Source organism: Camelus bactrianus, chromosome 13, assembly GCF_048773025.1.
Source record: "Camelus bactrianus isolate YW-2024 breed Bactrian camel chromosome 13, ASM4877302v1, whole genome shotgun sequence".
In the NCBI taxonomy this organism is placed as follows: domain Eukaryota; kingdom Metazoa; phylum Chordata; class Mammalia; order Artiodactyla; family Camelidae; genus Camelus; species Camelus bactrianus.
This window is the reverse complement of record NC_133551.1, coordinates 57,795,116-57,818,471: the sequence shown is the minus strand read 5'-3', so window position 1 is coordinate 57,818,471 and position 23,356 is coordinate 57,795,116. Positions and strand designations below refer to the sequence as shown.

General features: G+C 50.2%; 1 protein-coding gene across 1 annotated transcript in view; it reads right to left on the bottom strand.

Moving 5' to 3' along the window:
- Positions 1-390: 390 nt before the first annotated feature.
- The window catches only part of NKAIN1 (sodium/potassium transporting ATPase interacting 1), a 39,919-nt gene continuing 16,953 nt past the window's right edge, over positions 391-23,356 (bottom strand). The window contains exons 2-7 of the mRNA XM_074377001.1: positions 5,545-5,682; positions 4,089-4,169; positions 2,514-2,711; positions 1,740-1,800; positions 1,076-1,157; positions 391-926 (exon numbers count right to left, since the gene is read on the bottom strand). Coding sequence (XP_074233102.1) covers positions 917-926; positions 1,076-1,157; positions 1,740-1,800; positions 2,514-2,711; positions 4,089-4,169; positions 5,545-5,682 — 570 coding nt within the window. The 3' untranslated portion in view covers positions 391-916. The remainder of the gene's footprint in view (positions 927-1,075; positions 1,158-1,739; positions 1,801-2,513; positions 2,712-4,088; positions 4,170-5,544; positions 5,683-23,356) is intronic.

Sequence of the window (23,356 nt, the reverse complement as noted above, 5' to 3'; positions counted from 1 at the left end):
CAGGCCGAGTCTAAAAAGGCTTCTCTGTGGGTCAGGCTGAATTCAGGGCTCTGGGATCCATTCATCCTGTTCCCCACAAGAGAACAGGTGTATTGCTTTAAGAGAGTTGTTGGCAAATAGTGGTGGTGGTAGGTGACTGTGGTGTATAACACATGGGTTCGAGAGTGTTCAAGCTGGAAGGGGGATTGGAAATGGAATTCAGAGACCAGACACTGGGTTTTAGAGTCTGAAACTACAGATTGTATACTGTGTTCAAGTCTTGGCTGTGTGGCCTCAAGTAAATAGCTTTACATCTCTGGGCCTCAGTTTCCATATATGCAAAATGGGAATTGACAAAGAATTCCAGTATAGTCTGGGGAACTGAGAGTCAAATGAAAGACTAGAAAGATCTCCACTTACTACAGGATTATTTTAATTATTTGAGGTGGGAAACTGAGGCCCAGAGAGGGCAAGGGCCTTGCCAGATGTCACACAGAGAGCAATGGAGCTGAGACAAGAACCCAAGAATGCTGCTTCTAGTTCAGGGTAACTTTCCCCAGGGCTGATGAATGAGTGTGGTGAGATGGGGCGACTCTGTCTGTCCTGCCCTTTCTCTCTGGACAGGGGACAGGTTCTGGGTGAAGGGTGAAAGGAGAGGCTGGAGAAGGGAGGGAGGCTCCAGCAACACGCCAAGGCTGAGACTGAAAAAAACCAAACCAAAACAAACAAACCCCGCGATCCCCCTCTCCAGCCCTGCCCCGCCCCACCCCTTAAGTCCGGGCTGCTAAGGGCCAAGTCCAAGTCCACTTCAGACCCAGATCAAGCGGCGCAGGCTGCAGTCCAGTCAGCGAGCCGCCAGGGGGCGCGCCTGCCATCTCGGCTGGAGCTCTTGGCAGCGGCTGTCGGTCTAGCCGCGGGGGTGGGCGCGGGGCAGAAGCTACCCCGACCTGCAGGAAATAAAGGCAGGTTAGGGAAGCGGACCCATAAGTATAGGGGCGGAGAGATCCGGCTGCCCTCCCAGCTCCTCCCTCTCCTTCTTTCTCCTATGCTAAGGGCCGGGTCCCTCCACCCCACTCTGCTCCGCGCCATGACCCACGTGTACAGAGGCTGCAGTTGTAAATGCGACGTCTTCTGGGGCGCCTGGTATCCGTAGGAGTCAAAACCGCCGATGAAATCAACTGCGGAAGGGGAGATGGCGCATGATTAGGGATGGGCGTGTTCAGGGCAAGCTATGGAAGGCTACGTTCTGAAAAGAAGGAATCTGAGGACCAGACCCCTGTACTGGCCCTTAGGGGTGGGGCTTTGCTGCGGCATTCTGAGGGATGGGGCCAGGGTCCAAGAGGATAGAGAGCTGAGACCTGGGAGAGTGAGGAGGGTGGGGGTGGATGCAGGGGCTGGGTGGCCCTTTAAGGGAGAAGGCTCTGGGGAGGCGGAACTCCAGTGGCAAGATCTCCAGGGGGTAGGGGGCAGGACGAACTAGGAATGGGCGGTGCTTGAGAGGAGTGGGGCGGGGCCTAAGAGGGGCGGGTAGTGGGGCGGTGCAAAAGCCTTGGACTGGGCATCTGGATGTCCGGGCCTCAGCCCAGAATGGGCTGGCTATGCAGATCCCCATCCATCCTGCCGCCTCTTCTTCCCAGACCCAAGAGGGACTCCTTAGCTGACCCAGGGCTCCCCGGGGCTCGGGCCCCTGTCCAGGGTGCTGAAGGCGTGGGGTGGCTCATGGCCAGGCTTTCCCACTTCCCCAGGGGCTCCACACTCACAGCTGTCCTCCTCCTCCAGGAACACTTTGCTCACGTAGCAGGCGAACACGAAGCCGAACAGCTGGGGGAGGACACCGCGCGTCAGGGAGGGAGGGTGGAGAGGGAAGCTCTTTCTTCACCCCCTGCCTGTCCCTGCCCACTCCGACTAGAGGGGTGGGTTGCACTAAGAGGAAGGCAAACCCATAACAACTTCAAGTTAAATGCCTGCATCTTAAAATCAATGTATTTGTTTCCATTCTCCGTTCTGGGAGTGTGACTTTGGACAAGGAATGATTTTGCCTCTTTGGGCCCCAGTTTCCCCAGTTGGATCTGGGCAATATCTTACTGGCTTGTTAAGAGGAAAGATGATTATGTGACTTTGTGTGGGTAAAGTGCCTAGGGCAGGGCTGGCCCTTCTGGAAATGAGAACTCTTACTATCTTGAAGCCATTCTCATTTTATTCTCACAACTCTATGCGGTTGATATTGTCATTCCTTCTTGTGAATAAGAAAACAAGCTTGGAGAAAGCAAGTGACTTGTCCAAGGTCACAAAACAGGTATATTAGAGATTTAAACCCAGGACTGACTCACTGTCTGATGCCTCATCCTATTTATTAAATCTGCTCACTCCCTGAATAGGGGTATAGCAGGGGTGAAGGGAGGTGGTACAAAATACAGAAACAGAGCCAGACAGAAGCACAGGAGGTTCATCCCCTCTTAACTAGGGCCTAACAAAGGGGCTGAAGTGGACACCATCTCTGGGAGTGTGTCAGGTAGGGAGCCAGGAGAACTCACAGCTAGGAAGATCTGCAGGGCACTGCTGAGTGCTTCGATGTAGGGATAGTCAAGCAGGCAGCCGGTGACCGAGATGACGTGGTGGTCCTCCAGGGCCAGGTGGGAGTTCAGGACAGGTGTCACCAGGCAGCCTGGCCCATTCTCCATCCACCAGGAGCGGTGCAGGGACGTGTTGAAGGTCATGATGAAGTCCCGGTCCTGGGGGCAGAGGGGCCTAGGATGCTGAGCTGGGTTGGGAGGAAGAGGGAGTGGATCCTCCCCAGGCTCCAGGAGACTGTATATAAGGCCTACTTCACACCTGGGTTGATGTAACAGCTTCCATTCCCAGCTTGATTTGTGAAGGGTATGAACTCTGTATCTGCAAGTCAACATTTGGCCAGTAGGTGGCGCTCGATGACCATGCAGGCCGCACTTCTCCATCGGCGATGGAAGAGGCTGTTGCAGACCCACAGGTGCCCCAGAATTTCAGGGCTGGAAGGGACGTTTTAACAGTCACTGGGTCCAATTTTCCAGCCATTGGTGAAATTGTCAATACAGACCCCTTCACAGCCCATTCAGCCTCTCCATTGCTCTCTGAGCGTGACCCTGGGCAAACCTCTCCTCTCTTAGTCCTTGGTCTCTCTATTTGAAATGGTGAAGGGATTGGTCTGTATCAGAAGTTCTGGGGGCTGGGGTATAGCTCAGTGGTAGAGCTTGTGCTTGGCATGCACGAGGTCCTGGGTTCAATCCCCAGTACCTCCATTAGAAAAAAATAAGAGTTCTTGCTCACCTATGTATTGTCCATTAACAAATATTCACTGCATGCCGGCCAGGTGCCAAGCACCAAGCACTGAAATGTGTAATCTCCTTTCATCCCCTCAGCAACCACATGAAATTGGGATTCCTATTACCTGCACTTACTAGATGAGGAAACTGAAGCTCCGAGAGGGTAAGCCACTTGCCCAGGGTCACACAGCTAGGAAATGTTCCAGGTGGGATTAAATCTTGCAGAATTATAAAGCCAGTGCTCTCATTCATCTATTTTGCTTCCTTTATATCTAAAAATAGAAGTCATGCCCTCTGGGCTTGCTTTTCTCCAAGCTAAATACTCCCACTTTCTTCAATAGTTCTCCATGTGACGTGGTCTGCTCAATTTTCCCAGAACAAGCTCTACCTAGTCTCTTTCTCTTCTGAAAACTGTAGATCAGAACTAGACCCAAATCTTTGTGGTCTAAGCAGTACAGAGCTTGTCACATTTTTATCTCCTTTGTACCAAACATGCGTGGGGCCTAAGAGTAGCTTTTGTGGCTGCCACATACTGCTGGTTTCTGCTGAGACTGTGACCAGCTTGCACCCCAGCGCATCTTCACACAGACTGTCCTTCAGCCTCATGTGCTCCAGTAATTGTTTTTGAGAAGTGCGGGGGAGGCCAGAAAGAAATGTAGGGATGGGGCGGGGGTGGGAGCACAGAGTATTTGAACTTGTTGGTCTCCTTAAGAGATGATACCTAGGACCCACACCACACAAGGAGCCCTCAGGGCAGGGGACAGGAAAGGTTGGGCTCTGCCCTCTGGCACTGCCAGGCCTAAGGCTTACCTGGGACAGCTGTCCAACCTCCAAGTAGAAGCAGATGATAAATGCATTCCAGCCAACCCAGAGCACCAGCCAGGCTGCATACTGGGGAAAGCAGAGATGGGATCAGGGTGGGGCCTGGGGGAGTGGGGATGGGGTGCATCTATGGACTAAGGAGACCTTTGCAGAGGAAATTAGGACAATGTCTCACTCAGAGAGCACTTCATAATTTACAAATCATGTTTACATCCATCCAGTCCTTACAACAGCCCTGCAGGGAAGGCACTGTCTTTCTCTTTAAAGATAACTAAGTTAAGGCCCAGAGAGGGGGTTTACATTTTCCAAGATCACACAGCTAGGAAGATGTAGGGCTGGCACTGAAACCCAAGTCCTCTGGTAGCTAATCCTATCCACTCTGTAGAGAACAGACCCCAGGCATCCTGCCCATGGCAAAGAACTAGAGAGGAGCTGGATGTTTCCACCTAAATCTTATGCCTGCAATTCCTGTGGCAGCTGCCTGGCAGACAGTGCTACCTACAGTGGTGCCTGGGGCTTTTCTGGTAACTGGAGAGAAGCCTCCTATATCAGGTGAGGGAGAGTTCTGGAGGGGCCCTATTCACCTGGCTTCTGGAGCTGAGCCTGTGGGAGGTGGGGAGAAACACTAGAATGAGTGTGAGTGGGCTCGAGGGGTGGCACGAAATCACTTGTCATTGTTATCATGGGTGTCAAGCATTTACATAGTAAATCAACCAAAAAAGAGAGGTGTGTGAATGGGTCACTGAAGAATAGCAGGGGACAAGGGTGAGGCCAGCTGAAAACAGGAGTTTGACCATCAAGGACCAGAGCCTGGAAAGAGGGACGGAATCCTCTCCTGGGATTAGGGCCAGGAGGCACTGGCCTCAAAGCCACACCAGCCACTTTAGACTACATTCTTGATGAATATCAAGGGACAAAAGCCAAGCCTTCCTGAAGCAACTTCAGAAACCAAACAAGGCAAAGTCCATCCCTTGCACGGGCTTACTGGGGCAGCATAGTGATGTGGCAGGAGCCTCTGCTCTGGACATGATGCTCTAATCCTGCCACTTATTAGCTGTGTATCTTTAGGAAGCCTTGTAACCTTTCTGAGCCCCATTTCCTCATCTGGAGAATGGAGATGGTGAGACAGACCTCTCAGGGCTGTCGTAAAGACAAGGAAAGCATGTGAAACTCTTAGCACGTGCCTGGCACCTGGTAGACACTCGCTAAATGATGTAGCTTATTAATATTTGGATTTTTCCCTAGAAAATTCTTTAGGAACGATACTAATCTTGTCTCCACTGAGCAAGATTTGGACATCCACACCACCAGCCAGGCTGGAGCCAAGATAGAGGCAGAGGTCTGGGTGCCTGGGGTAGAGGGCAGCTCTGGCTGGAGAAGGAGCGGGGCACAGATGGGGATGAGAGGAGGGGGTTGGCTTGGGGAGGGGCCAGGTGAGCCATACCAGAATGAGGTACCGGGAGCGGTACTGCACGGTGCCAAAGATGCCCAGGATAACTGCCATGATGTGCAGGAAGTTGGCTAGGATAGGAGCCCACTGGTAGCCCAGGAAGTCAAAGATCTGCCGCTCCAGTGCAGCCACCTGTGGAAAAGAACAGGCTGAGGCCAGTCACCCCCTAAAAGAGGAGGAAGGGGACTCCTCCCTGACGTTGTGGAGCAGGGGACCCCAGTTCCCATGGTGATGCGGCACCATGACCTGATTGTACACAAGTCTCAGAGGCAGCCCAGCCCCTCGGTACTAAAGGGATGCTGGGAGGTGAGGACAAGGCTGTGAGCACAAAGTGGTGGAGCCTTGACCAGCATGTGGGGTGGGCTGAAGGGAGATGGAAGCTAGGGTTCAGAACACCTTCTTCCCTGCCAAGAAGCCTTCCCCACTGGCACCTGCACCTTCCCCAGGGATGGGGGAGCCTCTTAGCCAGGAGAGTCAGGATCCAACCTGCCTCCCTCCAGCCCTGGCCAAGGACTGAACCACGGCCCTGGAGGACCCAGGGAAGCCTGTGGGCCCAAGTTGTCTCTTCCAAGAGCCCCTATCTGGAGGTTGCCCTGGCTCATGGCATCCATGGGCTGCAGAGAAAGCGATCTTTTTCACTCCCTTCCCCCAAGGGAGCTGTAGTAGGTTGCACATGTGACCTTAAATTCTTTTTCTTCCTGCTTCCACACTCTTTGGCAGTGCCTTCCAACACTGACTCTCTGCTTGGTGATGTGACTCGCTTTGCTCAAAGGGACTTAAGCAAAAACGATGAAAGCTTGAAAAACACTGGGGCATTGGAGCTTGCCCACTTGCTACACTTGTGACACAGACAACACCTTGTAAAAGAGTTCAAGCTGACCTGCTGGAGGAAGAGAGGCCACAGTGAAAAGAACCAAGGTGCCCCAGCTGACAGCCAGTCAACCATCAAGACACATGAGTGTGGCCATCTTAGATCATTCAGATGCCAGCCAACCCACCAGCTGACCAAAGACACGTCACCAGACCAAATGACCTCCCAGCTCATCCACAGAATCATGAGCTAAATAAAATGGTTGTTTTAAACCACTACGTTTTCAAGGGATTTGTTACACAGAAAAAGCTAACTGATTCAGGATTTAATTAATATTCCTTTTCCAGTAGTTGCTGGTTCAACTTTTCAGCTGATACACTTAGGAACAAAGATGCCAAGGATACCAACTGTCATTGACTGTCCCATATCCCCTTTTCTGTTGACAGAACTTATCTCTTTGTTTTGGAAACTGCCTCCCAGGCCCTCAGTCCTTGTGACTTGGGCGGGGCTGAGCCCACTTCTAACTTCCCTGGTGGGCTCGTGATCCAGCTCTAACCAAATAATGAGCACACAGTGATATATCTGTACCGGGATGGACACTCACCCTGCGCCCTGCTCCTGAGAGTCACCTGGATAGTTGCGGGAGCATCAGGACAGAGATGCTCTCTTTCTGCCAGGATACCTTGCTGGGTGTAGTGCCAGCTGAGAGCTGTTGGTGGCTGTCTTTGCCACCATGTGGGGACAGCCTGCTTGAAGAGGAAGCAAAAGCTGAGGGACACAGAGGGGGGAAGAAGGAACAAGCAAAGGGAGTGTCTGGGAGACATCATTTAAGTCTGAGGATCTAGCCATGCCTAAAATGAATTCTCCCTCCTTTTACCACTGATTTCTGTCACCTGCAACCAAAAGTCCGGACTAAAATAGAAGGGGATAGAAGAGAATCTGGCTAGGGGGGGAGAAAAAAGATTCTGATAAAGTAACAAGACCCCAGAAGCCTCTTTCCCAGCAGGGAGGCAGGGGGAGGTAGAGCTGATGCTACAGATGGCAAAGCTTGGGCAGAGACCCAGGAAGCTGCAGGCCCATCCCTGGCACTCACCTGGCACCTGCCTGTCTCTTGCTGGTGACTCCCCCTCCCAGGGCTCTACAGATTGTAAAGAGCTTTCCAAGTTCAGCTTTCACTGGGTACTTCTTGGCAGAAAGGCCCTACTGAGATCATTACCTCAGAATAAAGAGACCACAAGGCTCAGAGGGGAAGTGACTTGCCCAAGGTCACACAGCAGGTTGATGGCAGAGCTGGGCAGTCATTCTGCCTTTCTCTGTCCCATCCTGGAACTAACACACCACCTTTCCCAGTTGGCACTGGTGGGGGAGTTAAGACGTGTGGGTTCTGGCCGAGACTCTGACACTGATTCGTGGCATACCTGGGCATCTAACTTCCCTGCTGGGTCCTGGGCTCCTCTTCCACACACAGAGGCTGCCAGACTAAATGACTTCTAAGGGCGCTTCTGATTTTTATTCCAGTGGCCTGCTGACCCTGGGAAAGAAACTCCCCAAGCTGCTCCCCTTAAAAGCTCCTGCCACATTTCTGTTCTCCTTTCTACACTGACTCTGCTAGGCCTCAGGGAGCCCTGATGGTTTGGGGTCCAGCTTGATGCTCAGCTGGCACATGGTCCCGGCAAGGAGGTTGTGAAAGAGTTACCCAGGCTCATAGTGTAGTTGGGGTGACACCCAGCCTGGATACGACCACCTAACATGATATTACCCCACCCCAACCCTGGCCTTTGTTCAAAACCCCTGTGTTCTCAGGAACCTCACTAATAGAGTGAGCAGCACTGGAGTCACTAAAACTCAAGTCCAAACTGCAGGTCCGCTGTGTGACCTAGGGCAAATTACTTTCCCTCTCTGAGCTTATTTTTTTTAACTATACATAGAGAAGATTATCCCTTCCCTGAGAAGTTGTTGTAAGGGTATGGAGACATCACATAAAATAACAATTAGACTTACTATATGGTGGCTAATTAGTAGAAGACCTAACAGTCAATGCTTAGGTGGTTTTGAAGGCTGCTAGGATCTGGCTCAGTCCTCCCTTCCCAGTCAGTTTCTGCCCCTAAGTGGCTGATATAACAGCTGAAGTCCCACCTTCATTTTCCTTTTCCTATATCCAAGTCCTCCTTGGTCTTCAAAATATAGCACAATTTTCTCCTTTACTAGGAAGACCTCCAGACTGCCCCAAAGGGATCTCTCTTTCCACTGAATATGGAACACTGGCTGTGCCTGTCACTCAGCCATCCCTCCAGCCTCCCTCCACCCTCGCATCCAACACTCACCCACTCATTCATCAAAACCCCATCCACATCCATTTATTCATCCATCTGACGTCCGTCTGACATGCCCTCATCCATCCAGGGTCCATCATTTATTTATTCACAGAACATTTAGTCTGTGTCAGGCCCCGTGTTGGCGCTGGGATGCCAAAGTGAATACCTGCCCTTGGGGAACTCAGAGCCTAGTAGGGGAGATGGATGGAAAATCGGACTCTTACAAACCATTGAGGTCAGCGCTATCACCCAGGCCTGAATGATGCTGCCTCTCCCTCCAATGGTGAGTACAGAGATTGATTTAAATAAATAAATAAATATTTTAACCAAGATTCAGTGTCTTATAAATAATCCCAATTCTAAAATTATTATTTTTCATTCGAAAACCAAAGTCAAATATTCCAGAACTCCTGCTTGTGCAGCAGTGATATGCAGCTAATTAACAAATAAGAACCAAAAAATAGGAGTATCTTCCCCATCTGGTTGCAATGGCTCAGAAACAATTATCTGAGGACTGCAGTGATTGTAAACCATAACTGGCCTTGGCCTTGGTGTGTCTTTTCACTTTGATGGGAGGAGTTGCGTGGAGACCACAGCAATCTACCTCTTTGCAAAAAGTGCAAGTGCACGTGCATTGACGGGGGAAAAGTGACTTCGGGGATATTTTTACCTGGTCAGCCTGCAAGCCAGGTCAAGCTGGCTTCTTGGATGTCTCTCCTAAGTAGGCCAGTGCAGAAGCTTCTATGGGCAACTGATGCAGCCTCCTGCCTGATCTCCTGGCAAAGGGAGGCTGGCTACCACCACCCCTGCCGAGTGCTTTTTCTGAAGTACAAAGCTGGTCGAGTCATTGTTCTCAACGCAGCCCAGAGAGCCTGGGGTAATCTCTACAGCCTCTGGGCCAGCCAACTCCCCAGTCACACAGGGTCCCAGACAAGTGAGACCAGTCCCCTGACTGTAGTCCCAAAGGGACAGATGAGGTCAAGTCCTCCCCAGCCTCACAGCCTTGCCTGGATCTGTCAACGCCCACAGAGTAAGTTTCTGCCCATTAGTCCTTTCTGCCCTTGACCTCCACAACCCTCTGTGCTGCTTCTTCTGACCCAGCCCTCCCCCCACGCCGTCAGCCCCTTGTCACTAGCACTGCCACACCAACAGGTGTCTCTATGGGCTCAGTGCCTTCCCTAAGGGGTCCCCCCACCCTTTACATACTGTACCCCAGGAGGCTACCTTCTCTGCAGGCTTCTCAGTGACTCTGTTTCCTTTCTCTTATCCCATGTTCCTCAGGCCCAAAGGTGGGGTTGGTATCCACTGGGGTCCCCAAACTGCCTGCAGAACTGTACGACCCCGTATCTGTACCACCCTCCTTCACTGCTGGCCTCAGCATCCACTGGCCTCGAGGTCTTGTCCCTTCTTTGAAAACGAGTTTGATCCCTGCACCATCCTGGTCAACTTTGACATCTGGGGGCCACTCGCTTAGCACCCCAACCTCTCAGTCTCTTAAGTCCTATCCCCTGACCTTTGCCTCCAATCCACCTCGTCCACTGCCACCTCTTGGATTGCATCATCACCTGTAACTACCCTGCCTCCAAAGTCACCAATTCGCCAGCCCCTCTTGGACTACCCCAGACTGCTTCTCAACACCCTTTATGATGACAAGCCCAGTCCAGTGCACCAAGTCCCCAGCCCCCACCCCTCTACTCTCTCCCATTCCCCACTTCACATCCCACCTTGACCTGCGGGGATCATGTGACCCTCACTTCGACATCAGCTTTGCCTCTAACCCAAACTCTTACACTCCTCTGCCTTTTCATCACGGCTCTCAGGAAAAGGCCACACCTGGATGAACCTAATGAATCGTTTTCTCAGTGCTCACAAAGCAGCCAAGCACAGCTGGAGGAAGTCACTCCATGGCGCAGACCGGCTCCACTGGAGATCCAGAATCACTGACTCCAAGAGGCTCCCGATGCTGTCCCACAACCCGACTAGGCTTCTCTGAGGAACTCACTTTCCCTGAAGATATTTCAGATCTTCTCACTGTCCTCAACCCTCCTGGTCCCCTTCACCCTCACTCCGGGTGAAGACCTGGTCTCCCCCACCCCCACCCACTATACTTGAGGTGCTGTCCCTCCTCCCACCCAAGGCTACTGCCTCCTGCACTTTGAACCCCACCTCAGGAGTCCACACCATCCACCATCTCTTCTTTCTTGTAAACTCAACCTCTCCCCCTGCCTGGGATCCTTGTCCCTGGCTCCTTAACATGCTCAAGTCTCTCCTATTTAAAAAAAAAAAAAAAAGCTCCCGTAGCCCCCTCCAGCTAACGCCTTATCTATCCCAAGCTCTCATATCCCAAACTGTTTAAAGGTCTCAATGCCCTCCTTGTCACTCACTCCTCTGCCCACGTGCTATAACAATTCGGTCCAGGGGTTAGAAGCAGAGCTAGATTAGAATCCTAGTGCCACTGGTTTTTCTACAACTCTTGGCAAGTCACTTAACCTCCCTGTGACTCAGTTTTCTCACCAACAAAAGGGGTATGATTCACAGTACCACTCTCATCAGTCATGAGGAGAGTCAGCACGACTTAAAACTATATTCCGTTGCTGAACTCCCTGCCTCCCCACTTGCTTTATTTTTTCCATGGCACTTATCATTGGCTAACATCCTATTCCCTCTTATTTACTGTTACTCCTGCATTAGAAGGCAAATTCCAGGACAGCAGGGATGCTCACTGCTGCATTTCCAGCAGCGAGAGCTGTACCTGGCACACACTCATTCTCCACCTCCCTGGCCACTCCCCTGATGCCGGTGCAGCCCATCCTCCTGCACAGTCAGGCCCCTAAGTCTAAGCCATATCGCAGCTCCTCTTCACGCTCCACATGTCCCAAATGCATGTCTTCCCAAGCTTCAGTTCCTTCGGCCTCCAACCCCTTTATAACCAAGTACCCACTGGTTGGTTCATCTTAATACTCCCAAACCTGGTCTGCTTCCAGTGATTTGGGCCCCACGATATGCCCAGCTGCATGAGCCAGAAAACTAAGCTTTAGACTCTGGTTTCCCTCCTGCCCCCTCACCTCCGTGCCCAGCCTGTCATCACATCCCGTCTCTCCGATCTTCTGAATCTCTCACATCTGGCCACTTTCTTCCTACTTTCTCTCAACTGGCTGATTGCAATACCAGCCTGCAGCCTGCCTCAAGCCTAACCCACCCCTCTTTTCAGAGTGGAACCTCTACAAGGCTCCCCTGCTGCCCCTCCCCCTGCCCTTAGCTCCCCACCCCCACCTCTGATTATTTATTTATCGGGTAGCTGCCAGCTGAGGGGGATGCAGTTGCCATGGGAACCTTCAGCCCCGAGTCAGGGCTGCCTCTGTTCTCAGTAGGATGCTCTTGTCTGTCTAGACGCCAACCCCAGGGGCCCAACACCAGGTTGGGGGTTGGGGGGCGGTGAGAAAGAATAATGCAGATGGGCCCACCCGGGTCCCAGGAAGCTGGGGGAGAGGGCAAGTAGAGGGCTGGGCTTGGGGGCCACAGAACTCATCAGAAGCCTCTTGTGCACAAGCTGTTGCCAGCCAGTTCTGCAAGTCAGCTAGTTTCCTGGCCAGAATTCCAGTCATGTTGCTATGGGACTTAGATACAGAAGTCAGGCTGTCTGGGGAATGATGCGGAAGGGGCCCCTGAAGTTTCTGGAGAGTGGTTTGGTCCAGCCTGGTACCGGCTTTAGTTCACAGAGGGCTGAGGCGGGAAGAGCTCGTCAGCTGGGGCCAGGCAGACCTAAGTTCCATTCCCAGCTCAGTCCCTGACTCACTGTGCAACCTTGGGCCAGTTACTCCCTCTTTCCAAGCCAGCCAGTTTTGTCATTGGGAAAATGTCCCGAGGATTCAGACAGTGCCTGTGAAGCTCTCATCCCGGTGCCTGCTACCCAGTTGGTGCTCAGTATGTGGAAACAGCCTTTGCTGCCTCCCCAAACTCAAGCCCCCCTTTTCCCAGTGGATTTCTGAGGCAGCTGACAAAATTAAACTCGACTCAGCCCCTCATCCGTGAAATGAGGTAGTGGGACTGAAGCCACAGACGGCAGAGCTAGAAGGACCCCTGGAGATCTGTTGGTCCAACCCTCTCATTAGAGAGGTGAGCAAACTGACAGCAGAGATGGGCAGTGACTGTCTATGGGGAGGGTCTTCTCTCTCTCCTGGAGCTCTTTCCCCGACTCCAGGGTCCATCTGGGGTCCCTGCCATTTGAGCAGGAGCTGAAATAAACACCCAGCAAGAGATTAAAAGAAGTACAGAGACCAGCTAGTCTTTGGCAGAGTCAGGGAAGATGGGCCTAAAAGGGCACAATTCATCAAGCAAGTATTTCTTGAGCACCCATCAGGTGCCAGGCCCTGTGCGGGGTGTATCAGGGTGTGGCTTCAGCCACAGAGAGTTTAAGCCAATCAACAGCTACCACAGTCCTCTGGGAGCGGATGGTGGGGAACTCTGCCTGATTCCCCACTCACTGTGTGTAGTGACCTGTGGGGACTCCTTACTCCCAACACACACACACACACACACACACTCTCTCTCTCTCTCTCTCTCTCTCTCTCTCTCTCTCTCTCTCTCTCTCACTCCCTGTCTTTTCCAGGGCTCCCGCAGCACTTCTGCCTCTCTCTGTCCCAGCCTGGATCCTGCTGGAAAATGGCCAAGGCTATCACTGTTATGTGAAAAAAAAAAAAAAAAGCACAAACAGCTGCAGAACAATATGATTCCATTTATGTTTAAAAAAAAAAGACAAGAAATGTATGTGACTGCAGATGCACCATCAGGAGCCAGGGAAATACACACAGCAAACGGTTATGAGAAGTTCTCTCTAGGGAGTGGGCTTGGGGAGACTTTTACTTTTAAATACACACACTTTGGAAATGTTTTACAACAAAGCTATGATCCTTAAAAAGTTAAGAGAAAATGCTTTAAGATGCGGTGGACTCATCGCTATGTGAAAGGGCATCAGTGTGGCTCAGAGGAGCTGAGGTCTCCTCCTCCTCTAGTGTGACTGTGCTTTGGGATCCTGGGCAAGACGCCTCCTCTGGGCCTCAGTGTTCTCACCTGCACAATGGGGGCCTCTGAAGCTCCAAATGGCTAACTAGGCCTGGTGCTGCTGCAGCCCGCCTGCCGGCAGGGGGACTGGCCTGAAGGTCCTGTGACTCTGCCGAGAGCCTAACAGTCTTTCTTCCCCAGAAGGTGGTTCTGCCAGCCCCCTCCCCACAGCCCTCGTATGGCCACCTTGATTCGAAGGTTCCCTTTTACAGAGGAGGCTCAGGGCAGTCCCTGGAGTCCCCTGAAGTCACTCAGACAGGATGTGGCAGAGTGAAGATCTGAGTCCTTGTCTCTATGACCCACTGTTCTTCCCACCCACCAGATATCTCTCCAGAGACAGCTGAGGGCCTACTAAGTGGCAGAGAGGAGGTTAAGGCAGAAGCTGCTCTGCATCCAAGGGCCTCCCGTGAGCCACCCAGTCCAGCCTCCCGGCGGCAGTGGTGGAGCAGCTAACGTTGATTAATCTCGGATTAGTGCCAGGTACTGTTCTGAGTACCGCACATCTGTTCTGTCATTCACTCTACAAACAGTTCTTGAGTGTCTTTCGTGTGCTTAGGGCTGAGAACTGAGTGGTGAATACAGAGGGCCCAGTTTCTGCCCTCATGGGATGACAGTCCTGCCCGCTCCCTTTTCAGGGCAGACACCGGAACACCTGCCCCAGGCCAGAGAGCAAGGGAAGGGGGACAGGGGAGAAGAGAGGAAGCTCTTTTCCATGGGAAAAAAAGCAAAACAAAACTTTAACCTCTCCAAGTGGGTCTTTTTTTTTTTTTCCCAGTGGGTCTTAGCACTGCCAAGTCATTTATTCGGTACCTACTGTATATTACCCCTCATACTCAGCTCACTTCTCTTAATCCTCCCCTACTGAGAGATGAGGAAACTGAGGCTCAGGGAAGTGAAGGGGCTTGCCCACGGGCACACAGGGGAGCTGAGACTGCAACCAGGCTGCTGTGGGCGGGGCCTCGCTCTTCCCCACCACACGGTTCTCTGGGACTGGGCTACTCACACCCCTGCGGCCCTGCACGCTCCTCCTCAGGACAGCTCCCCTTGCTCCTCAGGCCCCAGGCTGCCATCTGTCTGTCCTTACATCCTCCCGCTGTGGTCCAGACCTCTTCCCCATCTGGGCCTGGGGGAGCCAGGGAGCAGCTGGTCACTACCTTCTGCATAATTAGCCCTCAGAGACCAGGCTTGGAGCTGTGAGAGAGGCCCAGGACCATCTCAGTGGGCAGGTCTGGCCAGCCCTGGACCTGTCAGGAGGCAGCGGCTGGGGCTTGGTCTCTGTCTCCATGGCAACCCCACCCCAGCAGCCCAGTGACTGCTGACCCGTCCCCAGCTGAGGGACTCCTTTAGGCCCCCTCTGGGCAGATCTATCCCACCACACCTCTGAACTGGCAGCTCCATTAGAACAAGGGGCCTGGTGGTGGCCTAATTAGCATACATCTACATTAATTTGCATAAACCGTAGGCCTAGCAGCCCAGGGTGATACCAAGGTCAGTCTAAAATCAAAGGGTCTCTGCATCTAATGGGGCGCCTAACTAACTCCTCATCAACCATCTGGTCCAAACCCACAGGCACCAGAGTGGGAGGTAGTGTGGGGAGTGCAGAGAAGGGCCTTCAGGCCAGTGACTCTCTGTGACTCAGTCTCCACCTCTGAAGAATGGGCACAAGGCACCTACTTCACAGCAGTGTTGAGAGGACTGAGGGGTTTTACAGATTCATTCCCAAGCCCAGGCCTCACCCATCCTTCCAACCCCTTATCTCCACTCCTAGAGCTCTTTGATTTCTGCCTGTGGGGCAGGCCCTTTTCACAAGCTCAGAAAAGGCTGCAGGAGCCCACAGAGCCTGCCCTCCCCTAGGAGGCTCCTCCCACCAGGCCCTGCCCCAACCCTAACTTGTGGGTTCTGACAGGAAGTGATTAGAAGCTGCAGGCTACCAGCTTTGGTTTTTCATCAGTAGTGCCTCTGACCTGGTGCTGACTTCCAGCACTGCCCGGCCCACTCCAGGGCACCCTTTGGAAAACCATGTGAGGCAGTTTACGGCACGTTCTGGAGCTGGACTGCTTGGGTTTCTCTTCCATGTGACCCTCAGTCTCCCCATCTGTAAAAGGGGGATAACAAATCTCTGGCACTTCCTGTAGTTGTAATATTAAATGAGATAATGTAGGTTGAGTGCCTGGCACAGTAAGGGCCCCATAAATGTTAACTATTACTACTAAAATAATGACAGTAATGAGAGAGAAACCTGAGACCACCTGGAGGGTCAGAGGAGGGGATATTTACGTTTGGCCTTGAACTGGCTATAATAATGAAACACTGGACACACTCTAGATGTCCCTCAGAAGGACACACAGTAAATTATGGCATCTCCAGATGATGAAACCAATGCAGCCATTACAACGGGGCTTTGAAAGAGGGCCAAGCTGCGTTGTGTGAAGAGGCAGGCTGCAGGGCCACTTGAGAAGTATGACCCTGTTTTTGTGCAGAAGAAAGAAAAAGAAAGAATCATCAAACTGTTAACTCTGGAGAATGGCATTGGAGGGGGTCTTTGAAAGTCAACTAGAGATATTTCTGCACATGTTTATATTGATGAGTAACACTTTTATAAGAAAACAAAGTAAAGAAGAAATTAATAGGGGACCAAAGCACATGGACAAAATCTGAGGTGTAGGCAGGGTGACCAACTGTCCAGACTGGCCTGGGATAGTGGAGTTTCTCGAGGTGCAGCACTTGAAAGGCTAAACCCCAAAATCCCAGGCAAACTGGGACAAGTTGGTCACCCCAGCTGCTGAAGGGTATGGATCACTTGGGGGCCTGAAGATGACTCTGGATGGGTGAAGCAAGGAGTGGCTGGGGAGACCTGCAGCTGGGCCTCAGACCCACAGCTTTATCCTGCTGGCCTCTAGGAGCCTAGGCAGGTTAGAACACGGGGCTGTCTGGCTGGAGGAGGAGGCTGAAGGTGGGTGATTGGATGGAGATGCCGAGGCTTCCTTGGATGGCTGAGGGCAGGACCCAGAATCCCTCTCCAAGCTTGGGGTCCCACCCTCCCAGGACTCCAACCTTCTTAGTGACGCCCAGTTCACCTCTGCCTGTGTTCCAGTGTCCAACCTGCTGGCACATCCCTAGTGCCGTCCCCCAGCAGGCTCCAGAGTGGGCAGTGAAGGCCTGGGAGGAGGGTGCCCTCCAGAAAGGAGCACTTCAGATGGGGTGGAGGGGAAGACCATCCAGGCAGAGAAAACCCAGCAAAAAGCAGGCTCTCCCAGGAGATGCCGGCCACAGACAAATGGACTTTTGGATAAATATAAAGGTGATTAATCAGATCCCCCCATTAGGTACAATGAATGATACCATATAATTAAGTCAAAAACTCGTGGCAGAAAGTACCTTAATGGAGCAGCCACTTAGGCAGGGAGAATTAATTAAGGAGGTGTTGAGAATTTCAGGAGTGGCTATGAGGCTGGAGGTGGGGTGGCAAAGACCAGAAGGTTGACAAAAGCAATTGAGAGTTAGTATCTGCTCAGCATGGGACTGAGAACAGAGCCCAGGAATTATCAGCCCAGGCTTCAGAGTCAGGGAGACCTGGGACAGAGTCTCAGCTGTTACTTATACGCCGTGGGATCTGGGAAAGTAACTTCCTGAAGCCTCGGTTTCCTCATCTGTAAAATGGGAATACTACTACTACTAATACCCACTTCTTGGGGCTGTGTGAGAAGTCAATGAAGTAATGTGAGGAAAGGACTTTGCATGTAGTAAGTGCTCAGTAAATTATCAGCTTGGACATCACTTTCCCTCTTGGGTTCTTAATTTCTCACTGGCAAAAAGAGGATGTTTTATCTTCTTCACAGAAAAATTGGAGGATCAAATAGGATCGCAACCATGAAAGCAATTTATATACTATAATGTGCTTTTTAAACTGTGAAGCAGTCTACCCACATCTGTCATTATTAGGATAATTAATAAGTCCTTGGCTTCATACCAAGACCAGATTCTTGCTGCTTGTTCCCAGAGAAGCTATCCAGTGTAGTGGTTAAAAGTGTGGCCTTGGAGCTAGACTGTCTGGGTTTGAATCTGACCTTTAACACTTCTTAGCTGTGTGACCTTCAGTGAGACATTTAACCTCTCTGTGCTTTAACATCTCCACCTGTAAAATGAGGATAATAACAGTACCTATCTCATGGGGTTGTTGTGAGGCCTAAATGAGGGCATATATGTAAAACATTCAGAAAACTTCCTGTCCCGCAGCCACGTTAACTGCGATGATTGTTCTCCACAGTGTAGACTCTGGGCCTGGGTCTCCCACAGGCTCAGAGGACCCCGATTCTGAAGGAGATGAGACCACAGTCATCCGTGTGTGCAGGCCCCTTGGAGGCCAGGTAGCACTTTTCCCCACACGGCCTACCCAGTCCAGCAGCTGCCTGGTCCTGCCTGGCTGCTTGCTTCACTGTGTTCTTCTCACTCACCCTCCAAGCACACATGGACACTGATGGCGCCAGGCCTGCGCTGGGTGTACAGACGAGTGACTTCATGTGTCAGTGCAGTGAGATCCCAGAGAAGCGAGCAAGGCTTTCCCTCTGGGGACTTACTTGCCCTGAGCTGCCCTATGCATGTGGCTTTGTGTCCCTTTAGATTATTCCTCAATCACTCTTGAGAAGCATCATTTTGTACATGTGGAAACTGCGCCCCAGGGAGTAAAGTAACAGACCCCAGGTCACAGAGCCGGATTCGAATACAGAGCTGTGACTCCAGACCCTGCCCACCACCCCATGTTTCCCCATCAGCCCCTCTGGTCCATGCACAGCATCACCTCTTGGCCTGAACCCCTCGCTGCTGAAACCGGTGCCCTCTCAAAGGATGCACTCTGTACCAAAGATGCAGAGATGTGTTCTGTTCAGACCCATCATTTACCAGATGCCCAGCAAGTCTAAACCTCCTAAGCCTTGGTCTCCTAGTCTATAAACAGGAAGAGAATAAACCTCAGAGAATAAACTTCAGAGTTGACATGAAAGGATGGGAAGTGGGGTGTCTGACACCGAAGGTGCACCCAGTAGGTGCTGTTCTTTGGTATTCTCTGAGTCCAATCCTTCCAGCCACCATCACCCCCACTTTTGTAGATTGTGTTCTCACCCAGCTCTGCCTCCACTGAAGTTTTCTGGTTCCCGGCTTCCTTCAGTGAAAGGTTCTTTCATTCTCTCTGGAGGCCTTTCTTCCTTGCCAATAAGACAAAACAGAGAGGGGCCTTCCTGCAGTCCTTTGGCTATCACCTCAAGCAGGGCGGCCTGCCTACCTTCACAGCACCCCTGCAACCCCCTCATGTTAAGTATGCTATTTGCTGGGCCCCAGGGCTCCCTCAAAAGGCTCCCTTGAAGCTGACCTGGCACTCCCTCCAAGCCAGCCTGGCTGAGCAGGCCTTTGAGAGCGGTCAGCCCTTGCCTGTAGCAGAGGCGCTCCAACAAACACCAGACAAAATGTCTCTGTATAAAAATCTCCCGACTTTCAGTGCCTCCTCCTGACTCTGCCCTTTCCCTACTGGACTCTGGTGTGAGTCTACGACATGCTACCTGACTCAGAAAATTATGACGCTGAGACTTTGGGCAAATCAGTTGAAATTTCAGGGCCTCAATTTCCTCATCTGTAAAATGGGAATTGTAACCCCCACCCTTGTTGCCTCCCAGGTTGAGGGGTAGATTCAATGGGGTAAGTGATATCTGGGAACCATCAAACTCTCCCCTCACAGGGGAGCCCTCCAGGGCTTGCACTTTCTGTTCCACCTGGATCAAGAGAAGCAGCGCAGGCAGTAAAGTCCAGGCCCCTCCTCCTTCCCACCAGCAGAACTGACCTCCAAGGAGTCTGCTGCAAGAGAGGAATCTCCTGGAAGTCTGTTTTATCTTAAAAGAATATGCATCTAATATTTGAGTCTGAGGTAGAGCCTTCTCCTTATCTCATTTCCCTACAGATCAGGATAGAATGGATGCTCTGCAGAGATGCAGTTCTTTATCCTGTGACTCAGCCTACTCCCCCCCTAAACCTGGCAGGTGCAGAAACTGTAATCTGAGAAGCCAGCCAGACTGGGTGCAAATCCTGCCTCCACCAGTTACCCAGAGGCCACACAGCTAGTAAGCCACTTAGCACGACTGAGGCTGTTTCCTCATCTGAGGTGGGGATAGTGGATAGCAGGGCCCATGTTTGTAGGTCAGGCCAGAGAAAGGCTGAGAGGAGTGAATGAGGAGAGAGGGTCCGAGCCTGAGGTCGGGGACATGGAAGCTGGAATTACCGTAGGAAGGGTCTTGAGAAGACTGGGCTCTATAGAACATTATTAGACCTTTTCATTCTCCCTTCATTTGTTCAACCAATAAATTTTTACTGAATATCACTCACAATGCAAGACAGTAGAGGTATAGTGGTGAGCAAAGCAAAAAAAGACACAGCCCCTTACTAAACCAAACACTCAACAAGATGGGAACAGAAGGGAACTTCCTTAACCTGGTAAAAGGCATCTATGAAAAACTCCACAACTAACATCATACTTAAAGGTGAGACTGGAAGTGTTCACCCTAAGATCAGGGACAAGACAAGGATCTCCACTCTCCTCACTTCTATTCAACATTGTATTGAAGGTTCCAGCCACAGCAATCTGACAAGAAAAAGAAATCAAAGGAATCCAAGTTGGAAAGGAAGAAGTAAAGCTATCTCTGTTTGCAAGCTATGTCTATTTGCAGATGACATGATCTTTTTTTTTAATTGAATGAAAGATTCTTTAAATTCTGTAGTACTTTACAATTTTTATAAGTTTCACACACCTGATTTCATATATTCCCATAATAACCCTCTCTCCCACTCCCTATTGCCCCTCCCCTCCTTCTCCCCACTGATAACCACTTGTTTGTTCTCTGTATCTGTGAGGCAGGTGACATGATCTTTCTATATAAGAAAGCCCTAAAGAATCCACAAAAAACTTGGAGCTACTAAATTAGATCATCAAAGTTGCAAGATCCAAGATCAATATACAAAAATCAGTTGTATCTCTATATACTAGCAATGAGAAACCCAAACTTGAATTAAGAAAATAATTTTGTTCACAATAGCATCAAAAAGAATAAAGTACTTAGGGTAAATTTAGCTAAGGAGGTGAAATACTCATATACTGAAAACTACAAAATATTATTGAAAGAAATTAAAGGCCTAAATAAATGGAAAGACATCCACTGTTCACAGACTAGAAGACTTAATGTTGTTGCAATTGTAATACTTCCAAATTGATCTAGGGATTTAATGCAATCTCTATCAAAATTCCAACTTCTATTTTTATAGAAATGGACAAGCTGGTCCTAAAATTCATATTGAAATGTAAGAATAGCAAAATAATCTTGAAAAAGAACAAAGTTGGAGAACTTATACTTCTTGATTTCAAAACTTACCAACACACTAAAGTAATCAAGACAGTGTGGTACTGAGATAAGGTTAGACATAAAGACCAATGGAATAGAATTGAAAATCTGAAAATAAACCCATATATTTATAGTAAGTTGATTTTCAACAAGGGTGCCAAGACTATTCAATGGAGAAAGCATAGTCTTTTCAACAAACAGTGCTGGGACGCTTAGATATCCATATGCAAAGAATGAAATTGGACTCCTACCTCACACCATATATAAAAACTAACTCCAAATGGATCACAGACCTAAATATAAGAGCTAAAACCATAAAACTCCTAGAAGGAACACCACCGGTGTAAATCTGAGTGACAGAATAAGTGACATTTATTAGATATGATACCAAAAGCACAAGTAACAAATAGAAAACTAGATAAATTGGACATCTCCAAAATCAAAATCTTCTGAACATCAAAGCATACCACTAAGAAAGTGAAAAGTCAACCCACAGACTAGGAGGAGAACATATTTGCAAATCATAGATGTGATAAAGGTCTAGAATCTAGAACATATAGAACTCTTACCGTTCAACAATAAAATGATAAATAATCAAAAATGGGCAAATGATCTGAATAGACATTTTTCCCAAGAAGATACACAAGTGGCCAATAAGCACATGAAAAGATGCTCAAGATCATTAATCATTAGGGAAATGCACATCAAAACCACAAGGAGACACTACTTTACACCCACAGCACAATTATAATAAAAAGTACAGATAATAGTCAGTATTGGTATGGAGAGGATGTGGAGAAACTGGAACCCTCATGCACTGCTGGTGGGAATGTAAAATGGTGCAGCCACTGTGAAAAACATTCTGATGGCTTCTCCAAAAATTATACACAGTTAACACATGGACCATCAATTCCATATCCATGTATATAGCTGAGAATTTAAAAGAAAGTTCACACAAAACCTGTACAGGAATCTTCACAGTGGCATTATTCACAGCAGCAGCAAAGTGGAAACCCAAATATTCATCAGTTGCTTAATGGATAAACTAAATGTGATATATCCATTCAGTGGAATATTATTCAGCCATAACAAGGAATGAAGCACTGGTCCACGCTACAACATGCAAGAACCTTGAAAACATTATGCTAAGTGAAAGGAGCCAATCACAAAGGATCACATAGTGTATGATTCTATTATATGAAATGTCCGGAAGAGACAAATCCAGAGAGACAGTAGATTAGTGGTAGCCAGGGGCCAGTGGGAGGGGGGATTGGGTTGGAAGTTTCTTTCTGGGGTGATGCAAATGTTCTGGAGGTAGTAGCAAAGGTTGCACAACTCTGTGAAAATATGAAAAACCACTGAATTGTTAAAATGGTGAATTTTATGGTATGTGAATTATATCTTAATATAAAAAAGGAGAAAAAGAGGTCCAGACATTTTTGCCCTCCTTGTCCTTATGGAGGTTACATATGGGGGCTGGGGGCAGAGGGAGGGACACCTATACATCTCACAATTTCTATTGCGTTAAGTGCTCTACAGGAGGGGTACCAAGACTGAGAGCTATGATGGAAGTGGTTGAGGAAGACTTCTCTGAGGGAGTGATCTGAAGGAAGAGGGCTTAGCAAGGTGAGGAGAAGGAAGAAGTTCAGGCAGAGGGTTTCACAAATATCCTACCTGGGAGGGTGCTCAGTGAGTAGAAGGGACCAGAAAAGAGCCCTGCGTCAAGAGCTGGGGAATGAGAGGCATCAGGGCGTCAGAGATAAGGGCTGGGACACCCATCATCCCATGCCCCGATGCCAACATGGTGGGGTTGGAGGCTGAGCAGGAAAGCAGCTTGGGGCTGGGGAAGGGGCACCAAGCCCTCCAAGTGCCCCGTGGCTCAAGCATCACGGGGGTGGGGGAGGTATATGCACCTACCGCGGGGTCAAGTGCTCCCAGTCAACATCTGGAAGGAGTTGGGAGGTCACTTCTCCCGGCTGAGTCACTCTGCATGTGACCTGATAGAAGGAGGAAAAAATCCAATTCCCTGACTTATTCAGTGTCACCTCCTATACTGATGCTCCTAGGGAGGAAATACGGACGAAAATCAGCCTCACTGCTATGGCAACAGCAACCACTTTTGACTTCCTGTCCTGACGAAAGGCCAGGTGGGAAGTCTGCCTAGCAACAGCGGTGGGCGTCAGGATCCTGCTTCCATCACCGTCCTGCCTTGGCTCGGGTCCCAGCTGCTTCTTCCAGTG